General features: G+C 47.3%; 6 protein-coding genes and 1 non-coding gene across 7 annotated transcripts; 3 read left to right on the forward strand and 4 right to left on the reverse strand.

The window, feature by feature from the left end:
- The first annotated feature begins 333 nt into the window (after positions 1-333).
- Positions 334-416, forward strand: F4817DRAFT_t31. Its single transcript has one exon. It is a non-coding gene; the product is annotated as a tRNA-Gly (tRNA).
- A 520-nt stretch (positions 417-936) lies between these two features.
- F4817DRAFT_261146 (uncharacterized protein) lies at positions 937-4,017 on the reverse strand. The gene has a single exon (XM_049299287.1). The coding sequence runs from the start codon at positions 3,682-3,684 to the stop codon at positions 1,108-1,110; it is 2,577 nt and encodes an 858-aa protein (XP_049162159.1). The 5' UTR covers positions 3,685-4,017; the 3' UTR covers positions 937-1,107.
- Positions 4,018-4,189: 172 nt separating this feature from the next.
- On the reverse strand, positions 4,190-8,207 carry F4817DRAFT_261154 (uncharacterized protein). Its single transcript, XM_049299288.1, has one exon. It carries the CDS (start codon positions 7,943-7,945, stop codon positions 4,730-4,732), a length of 3,216 nt encoding a protein of 1,071 aa, XP_049162160.1. The 5' UTR covers positions 7,946-8,207; the 3' UTR covers positions 4,190-4,729.
- Positions 8,208-8,494: 287 nt separating this feature from the next.
- On the forward strand, positions 8,495-10,302 carry F4817DRAFT_327722 (3-beta-hydroxysteroid dehydrogenase). The gene is made up of 2 exons (XM_049302075.1): positions 8,495-9,550; positions 9,604-10,302. The coding sequence occupies exons 1-2, from the start codon at positions 9,101-9,103 to the stop codon at positions 10,015-10,017; spliced, it is 864 nt and encodes a 287-aa protein (XP_049162161.1). The 5' UTR covers positions 8,495-9,100; the 3' UTR covers positions 10,018-10,302.
- A 541-nt stretch (positions 10,303-10,843) lies between these two features.
- On the forward strand, positions 10,844-13,238 carry F4817DRAFT_261188 (MFS general substrate transporter). Its single transcript, XM_049299289.1, has 2 exons — positions 10,844-11,398; positions 11,504-13,238. The coding sequence occupies exons 1-2, from the start codon at positions 11,111-11,113 to the stop codon at positions 12,950-12,952; spliced, it is 1,737 nt and encodes a 578-aa protein (XP_049162162.1). The 5' UTR covers positions 10,844-11,110; the 3' UTR covers positions 12,953-13,238.
- Positions 13,239-14,102: 864 nt separating this feature from the next.
- F4817DRAFT_312796 (uncharacterized protein) lies at positions 14,103-15,163 on the reverse strand (the record flags this gene model as incomplete). The annotated part of the gene is made up of 3 exons (XM_049300174.1): positions 14,103-14,755; positions 14,813-15,075; positions 15,141-15,163. 3 exons carry the CDS (start codon positions 15,161-15,163, stop codon positions 14,103-14,105), a joined length of 939 nt encoding a protein of 312 aa, XP_049162163.1.
- Positions 15,164-15,606: 443 nt separating this feature from the next.
- F4817DRAFT_261192 (DUF221-domain-containing protein) lies at positions 15,607-19,378 on the reverse strand. Its single transcript, XM_049299290.1, has 3 exons — positions 19,018-19,378; positions 18,402-18,947; positions 15,607-18,350 (listed from the first exon to the last, which is right to left on the reverse strand). Exons 1-3 carry the CDS (start codon positions 19,114-19,116, stop codon positions 16,032-16,034), a joined length of 2,964 nt encoding a protein of 987 aa, XP_049162164.1. The 5' UTR covers positions 19,117-19,378; the 3' UTR covers positions 15,607-16,031.
- Positions 19,379-19,411: the final 33 nt, after the last annotated feature.

Below are 19,411 nucleotides of genomic sequence, written 5' to 3' on the forward strand. Positions count from 1 at the left end.
GGGCTGGTAAATAACAACTTCGCCGTGTAAAGATTTAGGAGTTGCCTTCTAACATAGGATTAATTACTAGTTCACATTCACATAACTCCTTTATTCCACACGTTTTGAAGGACCAGTGACGAGTTTCCCATTAGATATATTGGAAATAATGAATAAACTATCCAAATAATAGGCCTTAAAGAAAAGAGTACGATTGTAACTGAAAATCAAAGTCAATCTGGAAGCTGTGCTTTTCTTCTGTGCTATGCTATGCTATGGTATGGTATGCTGAGTGGTAGCTTGACTAACTAGGGACTGGGTAATATAATGTTGAATATGAGACTGTAATTATAAGCATGAATGGTGTAGCGGTAACATTCAACCCTTCCATCTTCCAATGCAAGGTTGAGCTCGGGGTTCGACTCCCCGTTCATGCATTCACTTTTGCAATTTTTTACAACTCCACTACGCCAAGTGGAGTCTGGAGTATTTTTGGGTGATTTTTTTTTCGTAGTTGTGGATCTCGCTATCTTCTTCGACACCAACGAATTCAAGCAACTATCGTGTCACTTTAGCAGTGGGGGGCACCTCATCGAACGTTGGTTTAATCAGAGATAGGATCGTTGGAATCTCATATATATATCACCGATATATTATACTATACGTAGTAGACATATCAATTAGGCACAAGTATATATACTGCGATATGGAACAGACTGATCAGCGACAATCTAGTATTCACGACTTGGTATGTATATATATGTAGTGTTCACTTGATTTAAATGTATACTACGTTTATATAGTAACATCAATTCGACGATTTTTTTTGATACTAATATCAGAGAGGGTATATAAATCCCTTCATCCTGAAAACAACATTGCAAGAAAACATCGCTGATTCACTAGACAAAAACTAACAGTAATCTCAGTATATCATATAATTATTACTTTCGTATTCTCGTCATAGCTAAACCTCGTGCCTACATAATTACATACCCATCGTTTCCAATTCCGACCAGTGTCTTATCCAATTCATTTCCTAACCCAAGTCTCAGTCCCAGTAGTAGTAGTAGCATTAGGTACTCTCTCATTATTCATATCCATCATTCTCCCTCACAATTAACTATCTCATACGCGGAAGTACCCCGTAATATCATTCTCCTCGCCACACTTCCTGCACCGGTGCAGCACCTTGTCTGCGGGGTTTAGACCTGCGGGGACAGCTGCCGACGTACCAGCGACGTTCTTCTTCGAAGCGGGAATTGCACTCGTAGCAGTGGGATGAGCTGCGGTTGCGGGTGTCTTGGCCTTGCTAGCAGCGTTTTCTAGGCTCTTGCGGCCGAGGTCGTCGCGCTCGCTGATGTTGATGCCTGAAGGTGTGCCGGATGGGAGGACATTGTACTGTCCGCCGTGGCTGGAGTCGGTCGACGCACGGTTGCTGGAGCTGGTAGTGGGAGATTGGTGCTCGCGAGATGTGGTAGATGGAAAGGCGGTGGTATCGTTGGTGGCTCGCCGGGAGTGGTGCTTTGCAGCGGCTCCAGCACCGACTACACCGGCAGCACCGGCAGCAGCTTTGGCACGGCTGTGGTTGTTGTTGTTGTTGTTGTTGTTGTTATCTACAGTGCCTCGTGTGGCACTAGTAGGAGATGATGTAGCGATATTGTGCTTGTCATATTGTTGGCCGTCGTCGACATTTATACCGGAGGGAGTGCCGGTTGATAGGCTTTTGTAAGTACTGCCTTGAGTAGAGTCCGCGGGTGCACGACCGTTGGCGCCGGAGACCTCATACGGTGCGGATGAAGTGTTGCTATTACGATTGCCAGTGTAGTGAGCCGCAGCGCCCGCGCCAGCAAGACCAGCACCAGCTACCGCCGCCTTAGCACCAGTATGGTTATCCTTCGTCACGGCGTCGCGTGTAGCATTCTGCGACGACGAAGCTACCACGTTCTTCTTGTCACCATAATGACGATCTCCGACGTTAACGCCGGAAGTAGTACCGTCTTGCAGGACGTTATACTCGCCGTGGCGGCTAGGGTTATTGAGGGAGCGGTTAGCGCTGGAACTTGTCTGCGACAGACCCTGCGTCTTTTCATAGGGGGCGGTGGTCTCTCCAGTACCAGAAAGCACTGCGAGTTGAGGCTTTCCGATAATGTAACCTGTATCCGATGGATGCGTGGTTGCCTTTGACGCCGTCGTTGAATCGTGGAATGCTTGCTGGTTAGGATGCACCTTGTTCTTGTCGCTATCCCTGTGGGTATGCTCGCGAGCTGCATAGCCAGCACCGGCTCCTACGCCAGCGGCTGCGAGGCCGTAGCCAAGTTTTGAATCATTTCGTTCGTTAGGCTTCCCTGTAGTCTGAGAGGTAAAAGGGTGATTTCTCGTGGTTACATCTTCAGAAGGGGGGTAAGCATTGTTCGTAATCTTTGTAGAACCATGGCTACTAGGCTTCGTGTATCCAGAAGCGATAAAAGGATCCTTCGAGCTAATCTTCTCATTAGGATGCTGATAGAGTGCGTTAGCATTGTTGTCCGCCATACCGTGCTCGGATTCTCTGGCTTTCTTGTCATGCTTGTCGGCGTGGTTCTTCGCACCATATGCTCCAGTAGCGGCGGCGAGGGCTACACCAGCGTCCCTTTCACTCAACGGTCTATCGTATTTACTGGGAACTGGTTCGTTGAGCTTCTCAGACTTAGTTTCCTTCTCGCCCTTGTGATCCCGATAGAATAAGCCACCAATTTTACTCTCCTTTTTGGTATCTGCTTCATGATGCTTGCGGGAGGCGGGCTCTTTCAGATCGTCCTCATGTTGATGGTCTCGTCGCCTTTCAGCAAGTTCATAGACGGGGAGTCCTGCAGCTGCGCCTGTAGTGGATTCGCCTAGGCTCTCCTTAAACCGTGAACCGTTACGGTGGCCACTCTCGTCGCGGGAAGCATCGTTAGAAGTCGCGAGTGGGAATGCACGCTGCTGCTCGTGACTTAGAGGGCCCTGTGAATGAAGGGAGCCTTCGGTGGCTGTCTCAGAGCTACCATGTCCAGTAACTGTGTTATAGACACCGGTACCGTGGGGAGCGTCGCCCCAGTATGGATCTTCGTGCTCGACATTGCTGGTTTGACGTAGGCCATTCCGAATAGTGTTACGATCCTCAGGTATTTGCCCTAGCTCTGTATTTCTTGATTCAGTAGCGGTAGCTATCCCTGCTGCGGATCCAACAGCACCGACGCCCCTTGCGCTGGTTTGATTTTGGGAAGACGTATCCTCCGCGGTCGGCTTGGGATAGTAGTTGCTGCCGCTATCAACATTGCTATGACCATAGGCGCCAGTCATAACGCCAGGTTTACCCTCTTTTCCTTGGTAGTTAGGTGACCTCGTTGTAGTATTACCAACAGTGCTTGGTGCTACGTCATTGTTCTGAAGAGTAGCATTGTTCGATTGGAAAGCTCCTTCGCTCACTCGGTCACGAGTCTGGGAGTTTGATGACAGGCTCGGATCTGTTAAACCAACACCCGAGTCCGTGTGTTGATGTCCCCACGCTGCCTTCTCGTCCTCATTCCAACCCCTTGGGTCTTCTCGTTTGTGCAGCTTGTTGTATTGATGATGTGAGCCCGAAGAAGCTAAGCTAGAATCCTGTGTGGAAATCATGTCGTCTGTCGGGAAGGATCCTGGTGGATGGGGTTCAGATTCTTGTGGAGTGGTGTAAGAAGTCATTGCGAGAGTTGCGTGAGTCGTGTTAGGAATCGATCTATTGGGTATTGAATATAGTTAGAGGGTATCTTATTGCAAGGAGAAGTCCTTGGAATGACTTGTAATATCAAAGGTATCAATTTAAATAACACGGGAGGGTTCACGAGTCTTAAATACGTCTTGCAAGCTCAATGGAGAGACCGGCTCATAGTATACAGCTTGGGATAGGTTACGCCATAGCTCCAATATCTTGCAGAGCTTTCGCAAGTACGCTTCAGCTTTGCCATCTTACACAATACCAGCAATACGGGTAGTCATGACATCAGACGTTGGCAGCGATCAAGTTGAACATTCTAATGGCTTTGTCTCAGTCCGTTTTCGTTGTCCAATCAGAACTTTGGCTGTCGTGAACTAAGAGGTTGGTATCGAACCGTCATAGACTAGAAGATCAATTTCGTCATCGGGGTTCCCGTCAGTTGGCCCTCAACTTACCAAGCCTCTAGTTTTATAACTAGATCTTGGTCACTTCCCATATAATAAGCTTGATTGCGTAAGTGGTGTTAGTTCATATGACATCTATCTGGTATGAGTTGACACCGGTAAATATCTGGAGTTGACGTTGCGGCTCGAGGCGGGAGCACGAATCTTGGCAATGGGAGGATCATCATGGGCTTGAAGAAGTCAAGGGACCCCAGGGATGCAAGGAATGCGGGAATCCGGCAGCTTCTAAGAATACACTAGACCTCGTAACCGCCGGGAGATCTCTTTTCCATTATTATGACCGTAGCCTACGTAATTTTTAATACAATGTGCAGTAAGTTGGTACAAGCGTCAAGTAATCCTTGTCTGTTGTCCTTGTTCTGACGAGACCACAACGCCCAAGCTAGTGAACACCCCGTAAATAGTCCACCAGTTGAAAATGCAAAATAAAATTACACTCTGGATACCCTACACACTGTTGACACTCAAATAAGCGTAGCCGTTGCTGTTCCAAAATTATATACTGCAATGTTCGCCAAGATGATTCCTTCACTAGGACCCAAAGGCCTATCGTGATTGTTGGCATGTCTCACCTAATTCTCTCGTCTGCGCTCATGGTCTCATCTTCTACTTCATATCCGTCTTCTTCAGCAGCTTCCCTAGCCAACCGCGCAGCATTCCATTCTGCATATTTGGGTTTATAATCAGGAGGTGCCACCCATTTTGGAACTAAGCCACGCTTCCGTAGTCGTCTCCTATGTCTCTTGCGTTCCCAGACGTTCATATATTTCTCGTCAAATTGAGTAAAATCTGTCTTTGTAATCCAGTCTGAGACATCGGCAACCATATCTCCGACTTCTTCGCCGACCTTCCATGCCAATGCTCTTCCCTTGCCGCCTGTGGCCCACTCGTCTAACATGAAAGGCATCGCGTATGGAAAGTATGGCTCGTTTGGTGACCAATCACATGGTAACTCCGGTGTGCAGTCGTAACGAGGCGTGTATAGGAAACAGAAAGCTGACTCGAAAACGTACCATATGAGCACGACAAGTGTTAATACCCCCAACTTCGTGAGTCTGAATTTAGGGGATTTTCGGTACAGGGGAGGGATAGAGAGTACAACGGGGGCAGCGTCAGAGACGGATATAGTCGTTTCGGATTTGGCAATGGAGACAGTTGGAACGGTATGAGCTGAACCTTTCTTGTGCTCGGTATGCATAACCCTATCTTCTAGGCGTTCGATCCCTTTCTTCGCGGATCGAATGCCTAGAAGACCAGTCTTCAGCGACTTGCTCATCCTATCGTAAACCTGAAGCTCGCGATCCCGTTCCGAGAGTTCTGGAAATTCAAGATCATTGTCAATCTTGTTCATGGTGTCGTTCACCATTTTCTCGAGTTCTTCATCATCAATTTCCTGGTCGGCAAGAATCGTGTCAAAATCTTCAAGTGTGGAATCGTCTATCTGATTCATGCGTAGTATCGCGCGAATGTCATCTTTAACCGACGGCGGTTTAGCAGTATTAATCAGGGGACGACGAGGCCGACGGCGTCTGGAAACAGATCTAGCGCGACGAGAAGCCGCGGGAACCGAAGAAGATCGCGGTATTGATGCCTTTCTCAGCTCCTGAGTATCATCATCCTCAGATTTAACGTGGCTAACGTTCGAGGGGTCGCTGGAGCTCCTAGCACGAACTTCGGAATCCATATCCAAGTGTCGATTAGGGCCACCTAGCACCTTTTTATTTTCTAAGCGTTCCTCTTGCTTAACTCTAACGGTGGCCGGCGTTTCAATATACGCCCCGGTGACGCGCGGGGTTGGTTGTGTCAATGGGTCAATCTTGCTTGGGCGTGGTGTCTCTTCATCGATTGGCTCTGGCGGAATGGGCGACGGCGCTCGGACGGAGCCCTTCTCGGAGTAATTGTCAAGCGGTGCGAACAGTTTCATCTCGGCTTCAATGCGGTCCGTGGGATCTATTTCAGAGCCGGAACGACTGGTCTTTTTTTCTCGAATAGAGTCAATAGACGAATCCCTTGGCAAGCCTGTAAATCCAACTGTTGGCCTTTCTCTGGAGCTCTTAACTTCCAGATTCCTAGATCTCCTCTCCTCTCGTGTTGGACGTGGGCGACTGCTTTCCCTACTCTCAGATAGTATGTTTAGTGGAGGATTGTCTGGAATGACAGGTTGTTCAGTCTTCTCCGCAGGCGGGCTGGCACTTGTTGCTCGCGCGAGACGCCGAAGCAAGTCCTGTGAATCATTTCGTGGAAGTCTGACATCCTTTCTGTCCTCTTCCACCTTAGTTTCATTTTCTTTCCCCGCCTCTTTCGGAGACTTGTTGAATTTCTGATTACTTGGGTTTCGGGAAGTGGTGACAGGTGTGTTTAGAACTTGATCTTCTTTCGCCACTGACCCTAGTTTGCCATCCGGCGTCTTTGTGGCTTCTTCAGCCTGGAGCGAAGTCCTGCGTAAATCTTCTCCGTAGGATTTTCTTCCCGTCTCCGGTGATTCTAAACGCGCTTCGAAATTCCGTATTCGGATTTCTTCAAGCTTACTCGTAGCCATCGCCCGCTTAGATAGCGCTTCTCTTTCTCGTGCCCTTAATTCGTCGAGTCGACTGTTTGTTCGCATAGATGAAGATATATCTTCTTCCGGCAAGACAGCATTCGCAACCTCAATTTCTTTCTGCCGAATTTGATCGATGCGATTATTGCTGCGACGCATATTAGGTGTACTCCTAACTGGAGAACTCGTCACACTTGGCGACCGTCGGGTAGGTCGCTCGTTAGACTGACCGGCCCGGATGCGAGGACTATCAGAGACTTGGAGATCTCCGGCCGTAAAGTCGGCGTCTAAATGCCAATTGAAGCTTTTTTCGGGTGATCGAGGGACAAGTTCGTCGATCGGAGAAGCTCGGTCATCGCTAGCAGATTCATACTCGATTGACGGGATAGGAACAGGCGCGTTAACAGGATCTTCCTTTCCTAACCTAGCATCCCACTGGCTTTCTCTGCGACGCGCTGGGGAACCTCTGAGATTGCCGTCGCTTACTTTCTTAGCGAGGACGTTGCCGGCTTCTGATACATTGGGCCCTACTCGAGTTTTGCCAAACAAACCATTAAGTGGCCCGTTACCTGTGCTAAGTTGGTGGTTTCGGTCAAACCGTTGGAGATGACGCCCTAGGTCGGTGTTCGGACTACTTGTCGCTGTCTTTCGTGGAAGTGCGCCGTATGATTCACGCCTTATTTGAGATTTTCGTGGAGCAGGACTAGGGGAGCCGTCGATACGTCCGTTCATCTCGGCGCTGGCTATATTAAAGGCGTGTTTAATGCTAAAGGTATCATCGTCGTCGAGCTGGACATCCACCTCCTGCTTCTTAGCCAGCGCAAAGGCTGATCTGAGGCTCATGGGTTGGCGCATATCGAGGGTTTGCCCCTGAGAGTTCGCTTGCTTATCTCGGGGGCTAGGCGAAGTTGTGAAAGGTGTTGTACTCATGGGGAGAGGTATTCGCGTCTCGCGCGGTGATTCGGAGTTTTTACGTGGGGATGGACTGAATCTGCGAGTATTCGGAATATACTTGGGAGCTGAGTATAGCGGATGACGAGAACCGCTGCTGGTACTAGTTTCGGTGTCGGATGTAATATTGTTCTCTTTTGACTCGGGTTTGCTAGTGTTTTTCGATACTCGTCGATGGCCGAAGGACTGTGTCGCGTTCTTGCTAACGCGACCGTCGCCGTGACTGAAACCGTTTGTATGTCCGTTGGGCTTTGCGGCCAAGACGCCCGGAGAATTCAGTCGACCGCGATCCATTATCTCGAGTAACGACAGTAACGGGGGTCAAAGTCAAACAGAGAAGAGCATAGTCGTTTAGGTGGTTTATACATGCATGACATGTAATAGTTCACGCCAGATAAAAAAAAATGAAAATAAGGAAGAAACAATAGACTCGAAAAAAAAAAGGGTATTAGAATAAGTATTTATTAACCATGGTTCTTAGAGTTACATAAATCTGAGCACATGGAGAGAGAGTGTGTGTAGTGAAAAAGGCAAGAACTAGAAGATAATTAAAAGAGAATTGGAAGCTGTTATGCTATCATCACCTAGCGAGCTCTGCTGCACTCAAAATTGGCGTCGCGACTCGCGCGGCGAGGACCCACGTTGATTCCGACTACCCAAAATGGAAAGCGGTGAACCATGTGCAGCAGTCTAGCTGAACTTTCCACCAATCTGGACCCTCTGGCTCAGCTTACTAGTATTTGATTGGATTGACTGATTGGTATACGTACTGGTACGTACCTTAGGACTCATGTACCTTTTTATGAACTTTGTGAAGACAATTTAGCAGACTGAGCAACTCATCACGAATCGTAAACCCTGTGAACGTCATCATCCTATCATCACCTACTAGTTTTATATATAATATATAACAAGTCATTTCTAACTCCAAATGAGATACGGGACGAAAGGGATATAGTTTGTTTTAATATTATCAAGTAAGAACCGCAATATTGTCATAGAGACAGCACCATATCCACAGAGTATTATCATATGCCCACGCGTTTTTTGAGAGCGTGGCAGACTACTTTATCGCATTTATCGCATTGCTGCTCGTGACAAGTGTCAGCTCTAGCGGCGTGTTAATCTCTATTCTCCATTGAATATATCACACGTCACCTCAGTGCCAGTACCAACCATGATGCGGCTCCTCTAACCTACTATATTCGACACGCCGATCATTGATATTCCCACATAGAGGTGCACCTCTTAGCAGAAGAACGGAGCCGCCGCGGTGAGCACACAAAAGCACAGAACCTCTTGAAATGCCGGTGCGGGGAACCCCTATCTACCTGATAAAATCAACCTAGGTATCTTACGACTGCAGCCGGTACTAAAAAGCTTCGAATAATTATATTATTACACACTATTCTAAAAGCAATTGCCCGTCGTAGGTATCATATGTGAGTAATGGCAGATTCCAAAGTAGCTATCATAACTGGCGGTGCATCAGGTTTAGGATTGGCCATTGCTAGATCCTTATCTCAAAAGGGTTGGCGAATACACGCCTTCGACTTAAATGTAATTGGCGAAGATGCCTTAGAGCTTGGTCTAAACAACTGCGCTTTCCACCAAGTTGACGTCGCCTCCTGGGATTCGCTATCATCCGCGTTCCATGCTGTTTTCAAGGCCGAAGGTCGACTCGATTTTGTCTTCGCGAATGCAGGTGTCATGGAAAAGGGGAAGTTCTTCGAGAGGCACAACCCATCTTCGCCGCCACCAGAACCAGAAGAACTATCTATCGATGTCAATCTAAAAGGAGTAACCAAGACAAGTTACCTTGCTCAACATTACTTTAGGGCAAATGTGAACAGCGACAAGGATTGCGTTCTCATTATGACATCTAGTGTTGCTGGCATAGTAAGTTTTTGATGGGATACTTGTGGCAATACCCGCATCTCATATACATCCAGTATCCTCAATCTATCACCCCTCTCTACTCGGCCGCCAAAGCGGGCATAATAAATTTTATGCGCTCGGTCGCCCCTGTCTTCTATGAAGAAGACGGTATAAGAACCTACGCCATCTGTCCGGGGTCGGTGCGAACAAATCTACTACCTAAGGAGCTATGGGATGCGTATCCGCAGGAATACCTAACCCAGATGCAAAAGGTGACCACTACCATCGAATCGCTTATTCAAGGTACGAAATTTGAGGATTCTTGGGGGCAAAAGTTCGAAGAATCGAGTGTTGGTCTCGTCGTTGAGATTTTTGTCGATGATGTGTATTTCAGGGGTCCGCCAAGTCCCTGTAACGATGATATGAAATCCATATTGGAACACATGCGTCCTAGAAAGGAGGAAAATACAGGCAAGAAAGGGGATTAAGTTTAGTTTTACTTGGTTCTGTTCCTCGTTATTTCCATACGTCCAAATAGTTTTTTTCAGTCCTTTTCCCCCTCCCATCCACCCCTATCAGACCACGATGTTAAAGAGGTCATACCATATACTTTTAGTTAGTCCTCATCCATGAGTAACAAGCAAGGAATGCATTAATGGGCCATCACTGCGCCTCATTGGCAAGCCTTCCGCACCTTGGATATTTCGTTCACTCTTAACTGACATCGTAATAACAATATTCCGTAACTATTCCACAGTCCCTAAGAAATATTAATGTAACTATTCTCATCTTGAAACAAGGTTATAAGCTATTTGGCAAATTTTTCAATCGCGATCTATTTGAGGTGTAAATCGATACTCATTACCTCATAGTGTGTGCTCGTAGAAGTTAAGTAGGTACTGAACATTAGTAGTCAATTTACAACGTGCTAGCTTATAACTACCTAAGGCACCTAACGGTTAAGTAGTCTTCATTATCAAAGCCCTTATATTCCTTTCAAGTTACTAGGGAAATAATTATTAATCCAATACATTATCTTGAATAGCTTAGTGATAAGCTATAAACCAGGCTGGACAGATTGTATTAGAATACACTAAACATAAATGAGATGTTTATTACAACTACCCGATCACTACCTTAGGTACCTAATTTCGCTAAATGTCTTGGTACTAGTAGCGCCGTGTAGGGCTGAAGGCCCATTATAACCCGCTGTTTCAGGTCTACAATTGTCATGATAGGCTACTTCTTCAAGGGGTATTGTGGATTCAGGTACCCGAACCAACCTTAATTTTTTCCCGCTTTACCCGGTCAATTGGGATCTAGAGGCCGCCTATGAGATTCAAATCCGTACCTAAACCAGCCTTTTTGATTTTGTATCCTCATTCCTCTTGCCTCTCATAAACGGAAAGCTACCTAGGTATTTATAATGATGTTTATCTTGGCATAATCAACTATCGCGGTTTGATATATCTATTGCGCGACTTGTAGATCGTGAGAATTTAATCCTTGGAAATCGACATATCTTACATTTATAGCCTTCCGTATGGATTGACTTAGACAAGCAAACATCAGGTGAATTTTATGATATTTACTATGACGCCCGTCAGTGCAGAGTCCGGCGCGAGAGAGTCCTTTACGACCGAACCTAAAATCTCGGGTACTAGTACGGACAAACCAGAGAACCGGCTAGTCGAGATCGATCAGCCTGAGGCCGTTGAGGTCGGCACCGACACCGACGCCGATGCGGAAGCAGTAGGTGATGGCACCACGCAGAAGAAGCCCTTAGGGTTCTATCTCTCCTTCTTGGCTATCAATATCCTCGTCTTTCTATTTTCTCTAGATGCGACTACTCTGGCAGTGGCTATTCCCGTAAGTAATTGGTTTACCCCCTTTTTCTCACCTACTCCATTTCTCGACTGGCTCTATGAGAATCAAGTTGGGGATAACCGTACTGACAGTACTGACATCACTTAGGGTATCGCGGAAGAGCTACATGGCACTACGTTGGAATCATTTTGGGCCGGAATCGCTTACTATCTAGGCCTCGTTGTTAGTCTGCCCCTATTTGCGAGTATTTCCGACGTCTTTGGCCGGAAACCCCCGCTTTACGTAGCCTTCCTGCTCTTTACCGCCGGCTCTCTCTCCTTCTCCCTCGCCCAAAACATGGCTGCTGTCATCGCGGGAAGGGTCGTCCAAGGTCTAGGTGGCGGCGGTCTTGATGTCCTTGGCGAGATCATCGTTTCCGATATGACCACCCTGAAAGAGCGGCCTCTGTACCTCGGAATCATGGCCTTGCCCATTGCTATTGGTAGTATCCTTGGGCCAACTGTCGGCGCGCTTTTCAGCGACTACGTTACTTGGCGGTGGATTGGTTGGATCAACCTACCGCTCTTGGGCGTCGCCTTTCCCCTACTGGCCTTCTTTCTTCGTCTTCGGTCGCTCGGTTCGTCGTTCGATGCCAAGTTGGAGCGCTTAGATTGGAATGGTATGTTGTTACTTACGATAGGATGTACCGTGTTTGTGCTCCCCTTGAGCTGGGCTGATGCCTTGTACCCATGGGATTCTTATCAAACACTGGTTCCCTTGCTCCTAGGCGTCGCAGTCATTGCACTATTTGTGTTTTACGAAACGAAACCCGAGGCCCCGGTTATCCCACTTCGAATCTTCCGCTCCCGAACCGCGGCGGTTACCTTATGTGGCGCTTTTATCCACGGCATGACATTATACACACTTCTACAATATATTCCGTTGTCCTATCAAGCCGTCATGCTTGACACACGAATCGGAGCCGCGGTGTCGTTACTTCCTACTAGTGTCACCAGTGTCCTAGGCGCCATTGCTTCAGTAATCGGAATCGGGAAGGCCGGGATGGGTTACCAGAGGAGGATTTGGCTATCCTGGGGCTTGGTGACTCTGGGAACTGGTTTGCTACTTCTATTAGACCCGTACTCATCGGCTGGTATGCGGTATGGGATCCCTATCATTTGGGGTGCAGGAGTCGGTGCTCTACTCCGTCTTCTACATCTTCCTATGCAGGCAAGCGTATCAAGCGTCGATGACACTGGACATGCGATCGCCCTGTTGTTGACCTTCCGGTGTTTGGGTGGTCTAGTCGGACTCGCTATTGGTTCGACAATATTCAGCAGCACTTTTGGGTCCGCGATCGCTACGGTTGGGGAATTGCCCGACTCCCTTAGTCTTCTTAGGGATCCGCACAATGCCGTCGCGTTTATCCCAATAATGCGAACCGTAAATCTTCCGTTAGAGGTAATAGCACCCGTCTTACAAGCGTATTTGTCGGCCATGCGCGGCGTATTCTACGCAATGCTCGGTTTCTCTGGCCTTGGTCTCGTGACATCTTTGTTAACGGAAGAGTTGAGTCTCCAAAAGACGGAACGCGGACGACAACACTTTGAAACATGATTTACCGCTGCACGATTGAAAGTGACCCAAGTAGGGCTATGGAAGGTCAATCGGCTTAGCTTGGCGACAGCGGGACTCTCAAATGATGAGATATTATAGTTCAGGAATATATTGATCAGGATATGGGAGGATACATGATAATGCTAATATGGGTAGTAACGCCTTTAGATGTTGTTTAATAATAATGATAATAGTAAAGATACGACATGATGTACGTATTAGATTAGATCTATAATCAACGAAGAAAAGACTCACGACCGCTAGATTTGGCGGGCTCTCGTTTTACCATAACAACTTTTCAGCCTGCGTGAAACGCTTCCATGAAACGCCATTTGAATGGATCTAGAATGTTTTTCTTTGCAGGAAATACTTCTTGAAAACAAACAGAGTACACCCCTAAATTAGCACCTTGCTATCTCGAAGTTTCGACGGGATAGAAACAAGACATCTGAGGAGAAATATCTGATATACAATGTGCCCGCAAATACAAAAAGCGGACAGAGTTCCCAAGAACGAACCCCCTCGCCCCTGTCCCTATATAGGGTATCCTTTATTCTCCCCGAAATTACGTTTTCTTATTTGCTGTGCCATGATAACCCGTATCACCTAAAGATCCCGTAGATTAAATCGCCATTGAAAGTTCCGCGGACCCTAAATACTCCCTAGTCTTCGACAGTGAGCTTGATAGTAGCATGTAGAGTAGACGAAATATACTCGCACCTCTGAAGATCGATTGTTCGGTTCTCCGTGCTTCATACCTTAGGCATCGGAGGCGAAGCCTCTCACCTAATGGCGAATACGATTTCAGGCATAGGTACCTCCTAAGGTATCAACTCAATGATGTGCCAGCCCAAGTAAGTCGGCCTTATGAAAAAGACATAAATTCTACAGGCAAGGCAGATTCAATGTTATCTATAGTTATTGTTGCATAGCACACTTACGTACCCTACGTTTTCACAGAGCCTTACGAAGTTCAGTACCTTTAATACATTAAGTACCCAAGGCATCTAGAACAGTGTCACCAATGAAGTTGTTATGAAAGTTGTGTATCGATTCTTCCTATCCACCTTTTCGACGACTACTCGCGATAGAATTGAATAGTGACCCGGTATAAGTAATACAGATCCATAAACCGCTATCTTGAGTGTGCCTAGTTCACTCTCCTGAGTAGCTGCCCGATGATAGCCTTTGAAACATCAGCCGACTCCAGAACATCCTGGAAATAGAAGTTCGGCCACATCTCTTCGATATTACACGCCGTATAAGTCGCAAGGAGGCTTCTCAGCTGATCTTGCTTGTCCCCTTTATCCATCGTATTCCTGTATGAGTAGTCGATGAGCTGGGCTATATCGGTCACTCTCGCCCCCTTGTGGAGGTTGAACACTGTTAGTGTCCGGTGTAATTTGCGAATACTGAGCTCCATGAGTCTATCGATATCGTAGCAATCTGCAAAGGTGTACAGACGCGCGTGTGAGAGGAGAACCTCGGAGTAGTTTGCCGAAGGGGCCTTATTTGAAGTTTCTTTCACTCTCCTATCTGGCTCATCATTAATTTCCTCCTGAAATTCACGCCAGATGATGTCCTTCTTTGACGGCGGCGGCGGCTGCGGTGGTTCTTCCGGTTCTTCCACGAAGACCAAGCCTTTCTTTTTTTTGTATTTTTTCATCGCATAGGGATCGTAGGAATCTACTGGTAGTTCGCCATACGCTGAATGAGTAACTATTAGCTCCTGAGCTGAAGCTTCCTCAATAATTTGTTCCCCGTTGGGCGCTGGTCCCGACGTCGAAGCTGTAGCTTCACCGCCTATCCTTGTGAGCATATATATATATTAGGTAGGTTAGTTAGGTTCTAATAGCGTACTCTCTTTCTCGTTCGGTGGCGTGGGCGTATCTTCGAACGGTTCCGCAGCCTTATAATCCCCTGTATACGCAAACTCGCAGAACCGGACAAACGTTCCCTCGTCGACGTCGGGCCATTCCGTGAATCCCTCATTTCCTTCCATCCATTCGCCGTTGACCAAAGTCCAGAGGGGTTTAGACATCCGCGCGACCAGCTCGGCGTTCATAAAGAACTCCTTCTTGTCCGGCCCGACGAGGAATCGGAACGGCTTCGAAGCGGCAATACTAGAGAATACTGTAAGTTGGTTTCAATGATAGGATTGGCCCCCCTTAATCTGCGCTATTCTTACATTTCGTATGGGACGCTTGCCATTTTCAATATTTGGATAGGATATTTTCATCTAGAAATAAATAATCATCTGAGAGAATTTGAACATTACTTAAAAGATGGGCCAGTATTTTGATATTAAAGAGTGAGGCGGGAGACCTCGTTTGTATGCGAGGCTCGGGCTGCTGCGGGGTTCTGTAGCAGGCCGTGTCGACAACTAGGTACCTAAAACCTGCAGAACGTCGTGCAACGCTACGAAGGCGATGGGCTATATTAACTGGACATCGTAATGTGATATTCCAAACAACGCCGACTTTGAATCCTAAGATAGGCCAGCTCCCTAGATCATATGACTACCTACCTAACCAATGGAACATAGCATAAGGTAACGCTCAAAGGCATGCGTGCCACCTAATAATGAGCAGCAGACGAGCATTGGCAAGATCGGAACACTGCATAAGAGGTACCTAGGTAGAAAAACAGGTACCCAGAGGCCTGTCAGCCTACACACGACTTAGCCACAAATTCTGCCTCGTATTTACATCCTCAACCAACTCCACTATGATCCGGAAAGACATTTACGTTAGTATTTATAGAATATTAGTATAATATTTAAGACGGCCCTCAGGGCACGTCGGCTACTCTTCCTGCTTGCATATTATAAGCCAAGTTAGCCGCTATAAATGAGGCCCGAGTCCCATCTATCTAAAAAGATCATGTCGTTATCATGCATCCCTTTCTATTATCGCCTATAACTCAATATTAGAAAAGTCGTCGTGGGTCGCCGTCAACGTGGCCAACTTTCTTCAGCCAGAAACGCCGCACCCGAGTTGCCGAAAGCCTCTATATCCAAACCTGCTTTTTCTTGCGCCGAGTTGTATGTACAGTCGTTCTCATAGGAAATTAATTACCCCTAAAACCTGCGTGAAGTTCTTGCTTCTCGGAAGTAATTATATTGCATAGGATCCTGTTCGGGCGGCCCGAGGTCCTCTTCCTGCGGCAGACCACCATAACCCCGCGGGCCGCCGCCCAACATTCCTGCTCCACCTGGTGCCCTGACAGGAGCGGCCACTGGCATCGCTGCTGCATTTCCTACCAGGTTAGATCCACTATCGTTTGCATGCGCATACAATGGGCTACGCGATCGATTGATACTGGGTTCAGGGGCGTAATGGTTGCCTAAGGGTTGGTTGTATCCGCTTGGATAAGTCATACCTACGTCAGAACCGGGTGAAAACGCTCTGCTCATTAATCCTGGGCTATGTGGCCTGGGAATGCTTGGAATCGTCGGACTTCCCGATCTAGACGTTGGCTCGCTCCCATTCCATAAGCTACCAGGCGTCCCGGGGCGCATAACATCGTTAGAACGACCAAAGATATCGCCGCCACCATGTTCGGCTGCAAATTCGGAACGTGTCTTGTAATACTCGAAGTCAAGCCTGGATTCTGGCACTATTTCAAATCCCGGTATGCCCGCCATTTTCCCAGGTTTACCAGCATTCATTGGATTCATGATGTAGGCATCCGAATAGCCAGATGTAGACATCGTATCTCCAGAGTAAGCTTCGCGGCCATCCGTTAGACGCCCCTTGTATATGGAAGCTAGAATATTCTGAGCCTTTGCGTGTACCATTGGTGTAATGAGAGGCTTGTAAAGAGCGGGATGACCAAAGCGATGAGCGAGTCCAGCTGAGCGTAATGGATCCTTCTGCATAGTCCCTTCAGGATGTTTTTGGATGTTACGAGTCGAATAGAAATGGATCTTGGCATCGAATGTTCGAGAACAGTATACTTTGAAGATTACCATAATAAATGGTAAAGGAATGGATGCAAAGGCCATCGTGTGTAGTCCGTCACCACGCACCCAAGCCGTTAGGAAGACCACCAGATTGGAAAGTATGGTGCCAAAGACGAAGCGATTGAACAGGACTCGCCAGAACGTCCCGCCAGACTCCGTCTTTGTCACAAAGATGTAAAGCAACAGGTACTTCTTCAACCATACATCGATAGAAAAGTATAATGCCGCAGCCGGAAGAACAAGGGGCTGGAGGCAGCTAAAACCTAAAGCCACGGTGGAGTAGAACAAAAAGTAATTATAGTAGCTGGCATAATCGAAAGACGGAGGTGCCGTTAGTTCGATCATCTCCCTCGGCGTGGGACTCGAAAATTTCCGCATGAAGAAGCTGTAGATGAAGGTCCACAGTTGGGCTAAATCGATGGCAGCACCCAAGTTCCTCTGTAATAGCCAAGTAACCCAGAATGACGAGATATCACACAACGAGATAAAGAGGGTTATGCCGAAATTTGATAGCGTATCCCAAGCTTTCTGCGGGTCGCTGGCAACAGACGAAACCGAATTCCAGATAGTGCTGAAGAGACAGAAGACGATTAGGTTGTTGAAGACGAAGAAAGCGTACAACTTAGCAACGACATGGCGCTCGCGTCCGGTCTTCGTGCGATCACCAGCTCTAATTGCAAGTCGACGGAAGATAATAGGAAGCACTAGGTATACCAGAGATAAGATGGCCGGAGACGCCACACCTTGAACAATGGACCAGAACCCAGTATTGCCGGACAGCTGGGCCTGAAAGGCAGGCCAAACCAAACCTAAGTTACTCAGATTGACTAAGAAAATAGCAATCATAGCACTAGGCGCAATCCAGACGATCGTTAGTAGAGCAATCCAGAAGTTGATAATCATCCTTCTCCAGCTCCGCGTAGCCGGGGTAAGGGGCATGTTATCCCATATGATGTCATTTGGTCTCGGAGCCAAGACGATGGTAGCACCATGAGGCTTCTTCTTGCGCAGGGCATATGCGATACTGTGGGCTTCGGAAATGTCGTCGTAACTGGCAAAGCCGTAAGATAAACTACTGCGCTTATCAATATTGGCCCGGGCCTCCTTCACTTCTATTTCGAGTTCCCTTATTCGCTGAGTAAGGTATTCAATAGCATCAACCTTCTGTCCCTTCGGATAAGTGCTATATGATGGGTCCTTCTTGGAAGGATAGCACACTGGCCGAGCAGCTGGCAAGTTTTGGGGGTCTTTGAGATATATGGCCAACACCTTCTCGAGCTTTCGAACGGTATGGTCGTGTTGCTGGATTAAACTAGGCAAATCCCTAACGTTGCGAGCAGCGGCTGTCCTAGCAAATGAAGCGTGCGGAATGACATCGTCAATAATCCTTGCGATGCCTTCATCATTGGCATATTTTCGGGGAATATCATTCAACTACTCCTGGTAAGTTTTACTATAAACGATATACGGAAAACGAGGACTTACCATTAGGGTCCGGGCGGATAAACTTTGCTGGTACTCCTTGGTTTCAAAATACACTCGTCTGAGCTTCAGAACTTCCCTATAGTTCCACCACAGAAACCCGATGATGACGAAGTTAAATATATAAGCTGTTACCACAATCGCCCAGACAGGTTGATCGTTGACATTGGAAGGTGTCAATCTCATGAACCATCTCTGGTTGCCTGTCTTGTCGCTGTTCAGAGTGTAGAAGACGGGGAGGAGAATTCCACATCCAACGACGCCAAGCACGAGAAAGATGTTGCGGCACATGGTTGTGAATCTTATAAATAAGGCGGCGTCCATGCCGGCGTGGGATATCATATCTTTCTCACTCGTCTTCCATAACGGCGGGATCCACGCAAGATACCCCTTGCCTATCGGAGGTGGTGCATGCTCTTCGTCGGCATGCTTCAGCTTCGGTGCATAGACAACGGAATTATATGGTCGAACGAACGAGAAAGCGATGGCGATAAAGAGTGTGAATCCTAATGATGTGCCCAAGGCAGACCAGATAGCACCATCCGTAAGCTACGACGAAGTTAAGTTAGCTATCTATTCCGCGATCGAGATACGTAGGTAAGCAGGTTGATCTAATTACCGTCTGTTTAAAGGGGTTCCGCAGCAAGTCTAGCAGCTCCTCAACCGGACTTGTACCGTCCCTGGGTAGCAGGAACCGCGCATGAGCCCAGACATCCATCCTACTGCGGAAGTCTGTTTGGGTAGCCTTCTGTGGCCAGTGGCGGAAGTGGGTTCCAAAAAATTCGGTAAGAGGCCTGAAGAGGCAACTTCAGCGGCCAATTGTCTAAAAAACGTATTCAAATTCGTAAATTCGTATAGGGTTCATCCGCGGCGTCTATAGAGCATTTGATAGCCCGATATCTTATAGTGATATATATATATTATCGTCGGGCTCGGTGGCGAAAGTATCGCAGTGTCTCGTAGTCTTCCTTGACAAGAGAGTACAAGCTCTTATTCTCTTATTCTCTAACAAA

This window comes from Daldinia loculata, assembly GCF_022478755.1.
Source record: "Daldinia loculata strain CBS 113971 unplaced genomic scaffold F4817scaffold_7, whole genome shotgun sequence".
Classification (NCBI taxonomy): domain Eukaryota; kingdom Fungi; phylum Ascomycota; class Sordariomycetes; order Xylariales; family Hypoxylaceae; genus Daldinia; species Daldinia loculata.

What these genes read in the sequence shown, in the direction of transcription:
- F4817DRAFT_261146 (XM_049299287.1), bottom strand. Translation starts at nt 3,684, where the DNA reads ATGACTTCTTACACCACTCCACAAGAATCTGAACCCCATCCACCAGGA.
- F4817DRAFT_261154 (XM_049299288.1), bottom strand. Translation starts at nt 7,945, where the DNA reads ATGGATCGCGGTCGACTGAATTCTCCGGGCGTCTTGGCCGCAAAGCCC.
- F4817DRAFT_327722 (XM_049302075.1), top strand. Translation starts at nt 9,101, where the DNA reads ATGGCAGATTCCAAAGTAGCTATCATAACTGGCGGTGCATCAGGTTTA. An exon ending in CATCTAGTGTTGCTGGCATA is followed by an intron (nt 9,551 to 9,603) that starts GTAAGTTTTTGA and finishes ATATACATCCAG; the next exon opens with TATCCTCAATCTATCACCCC.
- F4817DRAFT_261188 (XM_049299289.1), top strand. Translation starts at nt 11,111, where the DNA reads ATGATATTTACTATGACGCCCGTCAGTGCAGAGTCCGGCGCGAGAGAG. An exon ending in CTCTGGCAGTGGCTATTCCC is followed by an intron (nt 11,399 to 11,503) that starts GTAAGTAATTGG and finishes GACATCACTTAG; the next exon opens with GGTATCGCGGAAGAGCTACA.
- F4817DRAFT_261192 (XM_049299290.1), bottom strand. Translation starts at nt 19,116, where the DNA reads ATGGATGTCTGGGCTCATGCGCGGTTCCTGCTACCCAGGGACGGTACA. An exon ending in GGAACCCCTTTAAACAGACG is followed by an intron (nt 18,948 to 19,017) that starts GTAATTAGATCA and finishes ACTTCGTCGTAG; the next exon opens with CTTACGGATGGTGCTATCTG. An exon ending in TATCCGCCCGGACCCTAATG is followed by an intron (nt 18,351 to 18,401) that starts GTAAGTCCTCGT and finishes TACCAGGAGTAG; the next exon opens with TTGAATGATATTCCCCGAAA.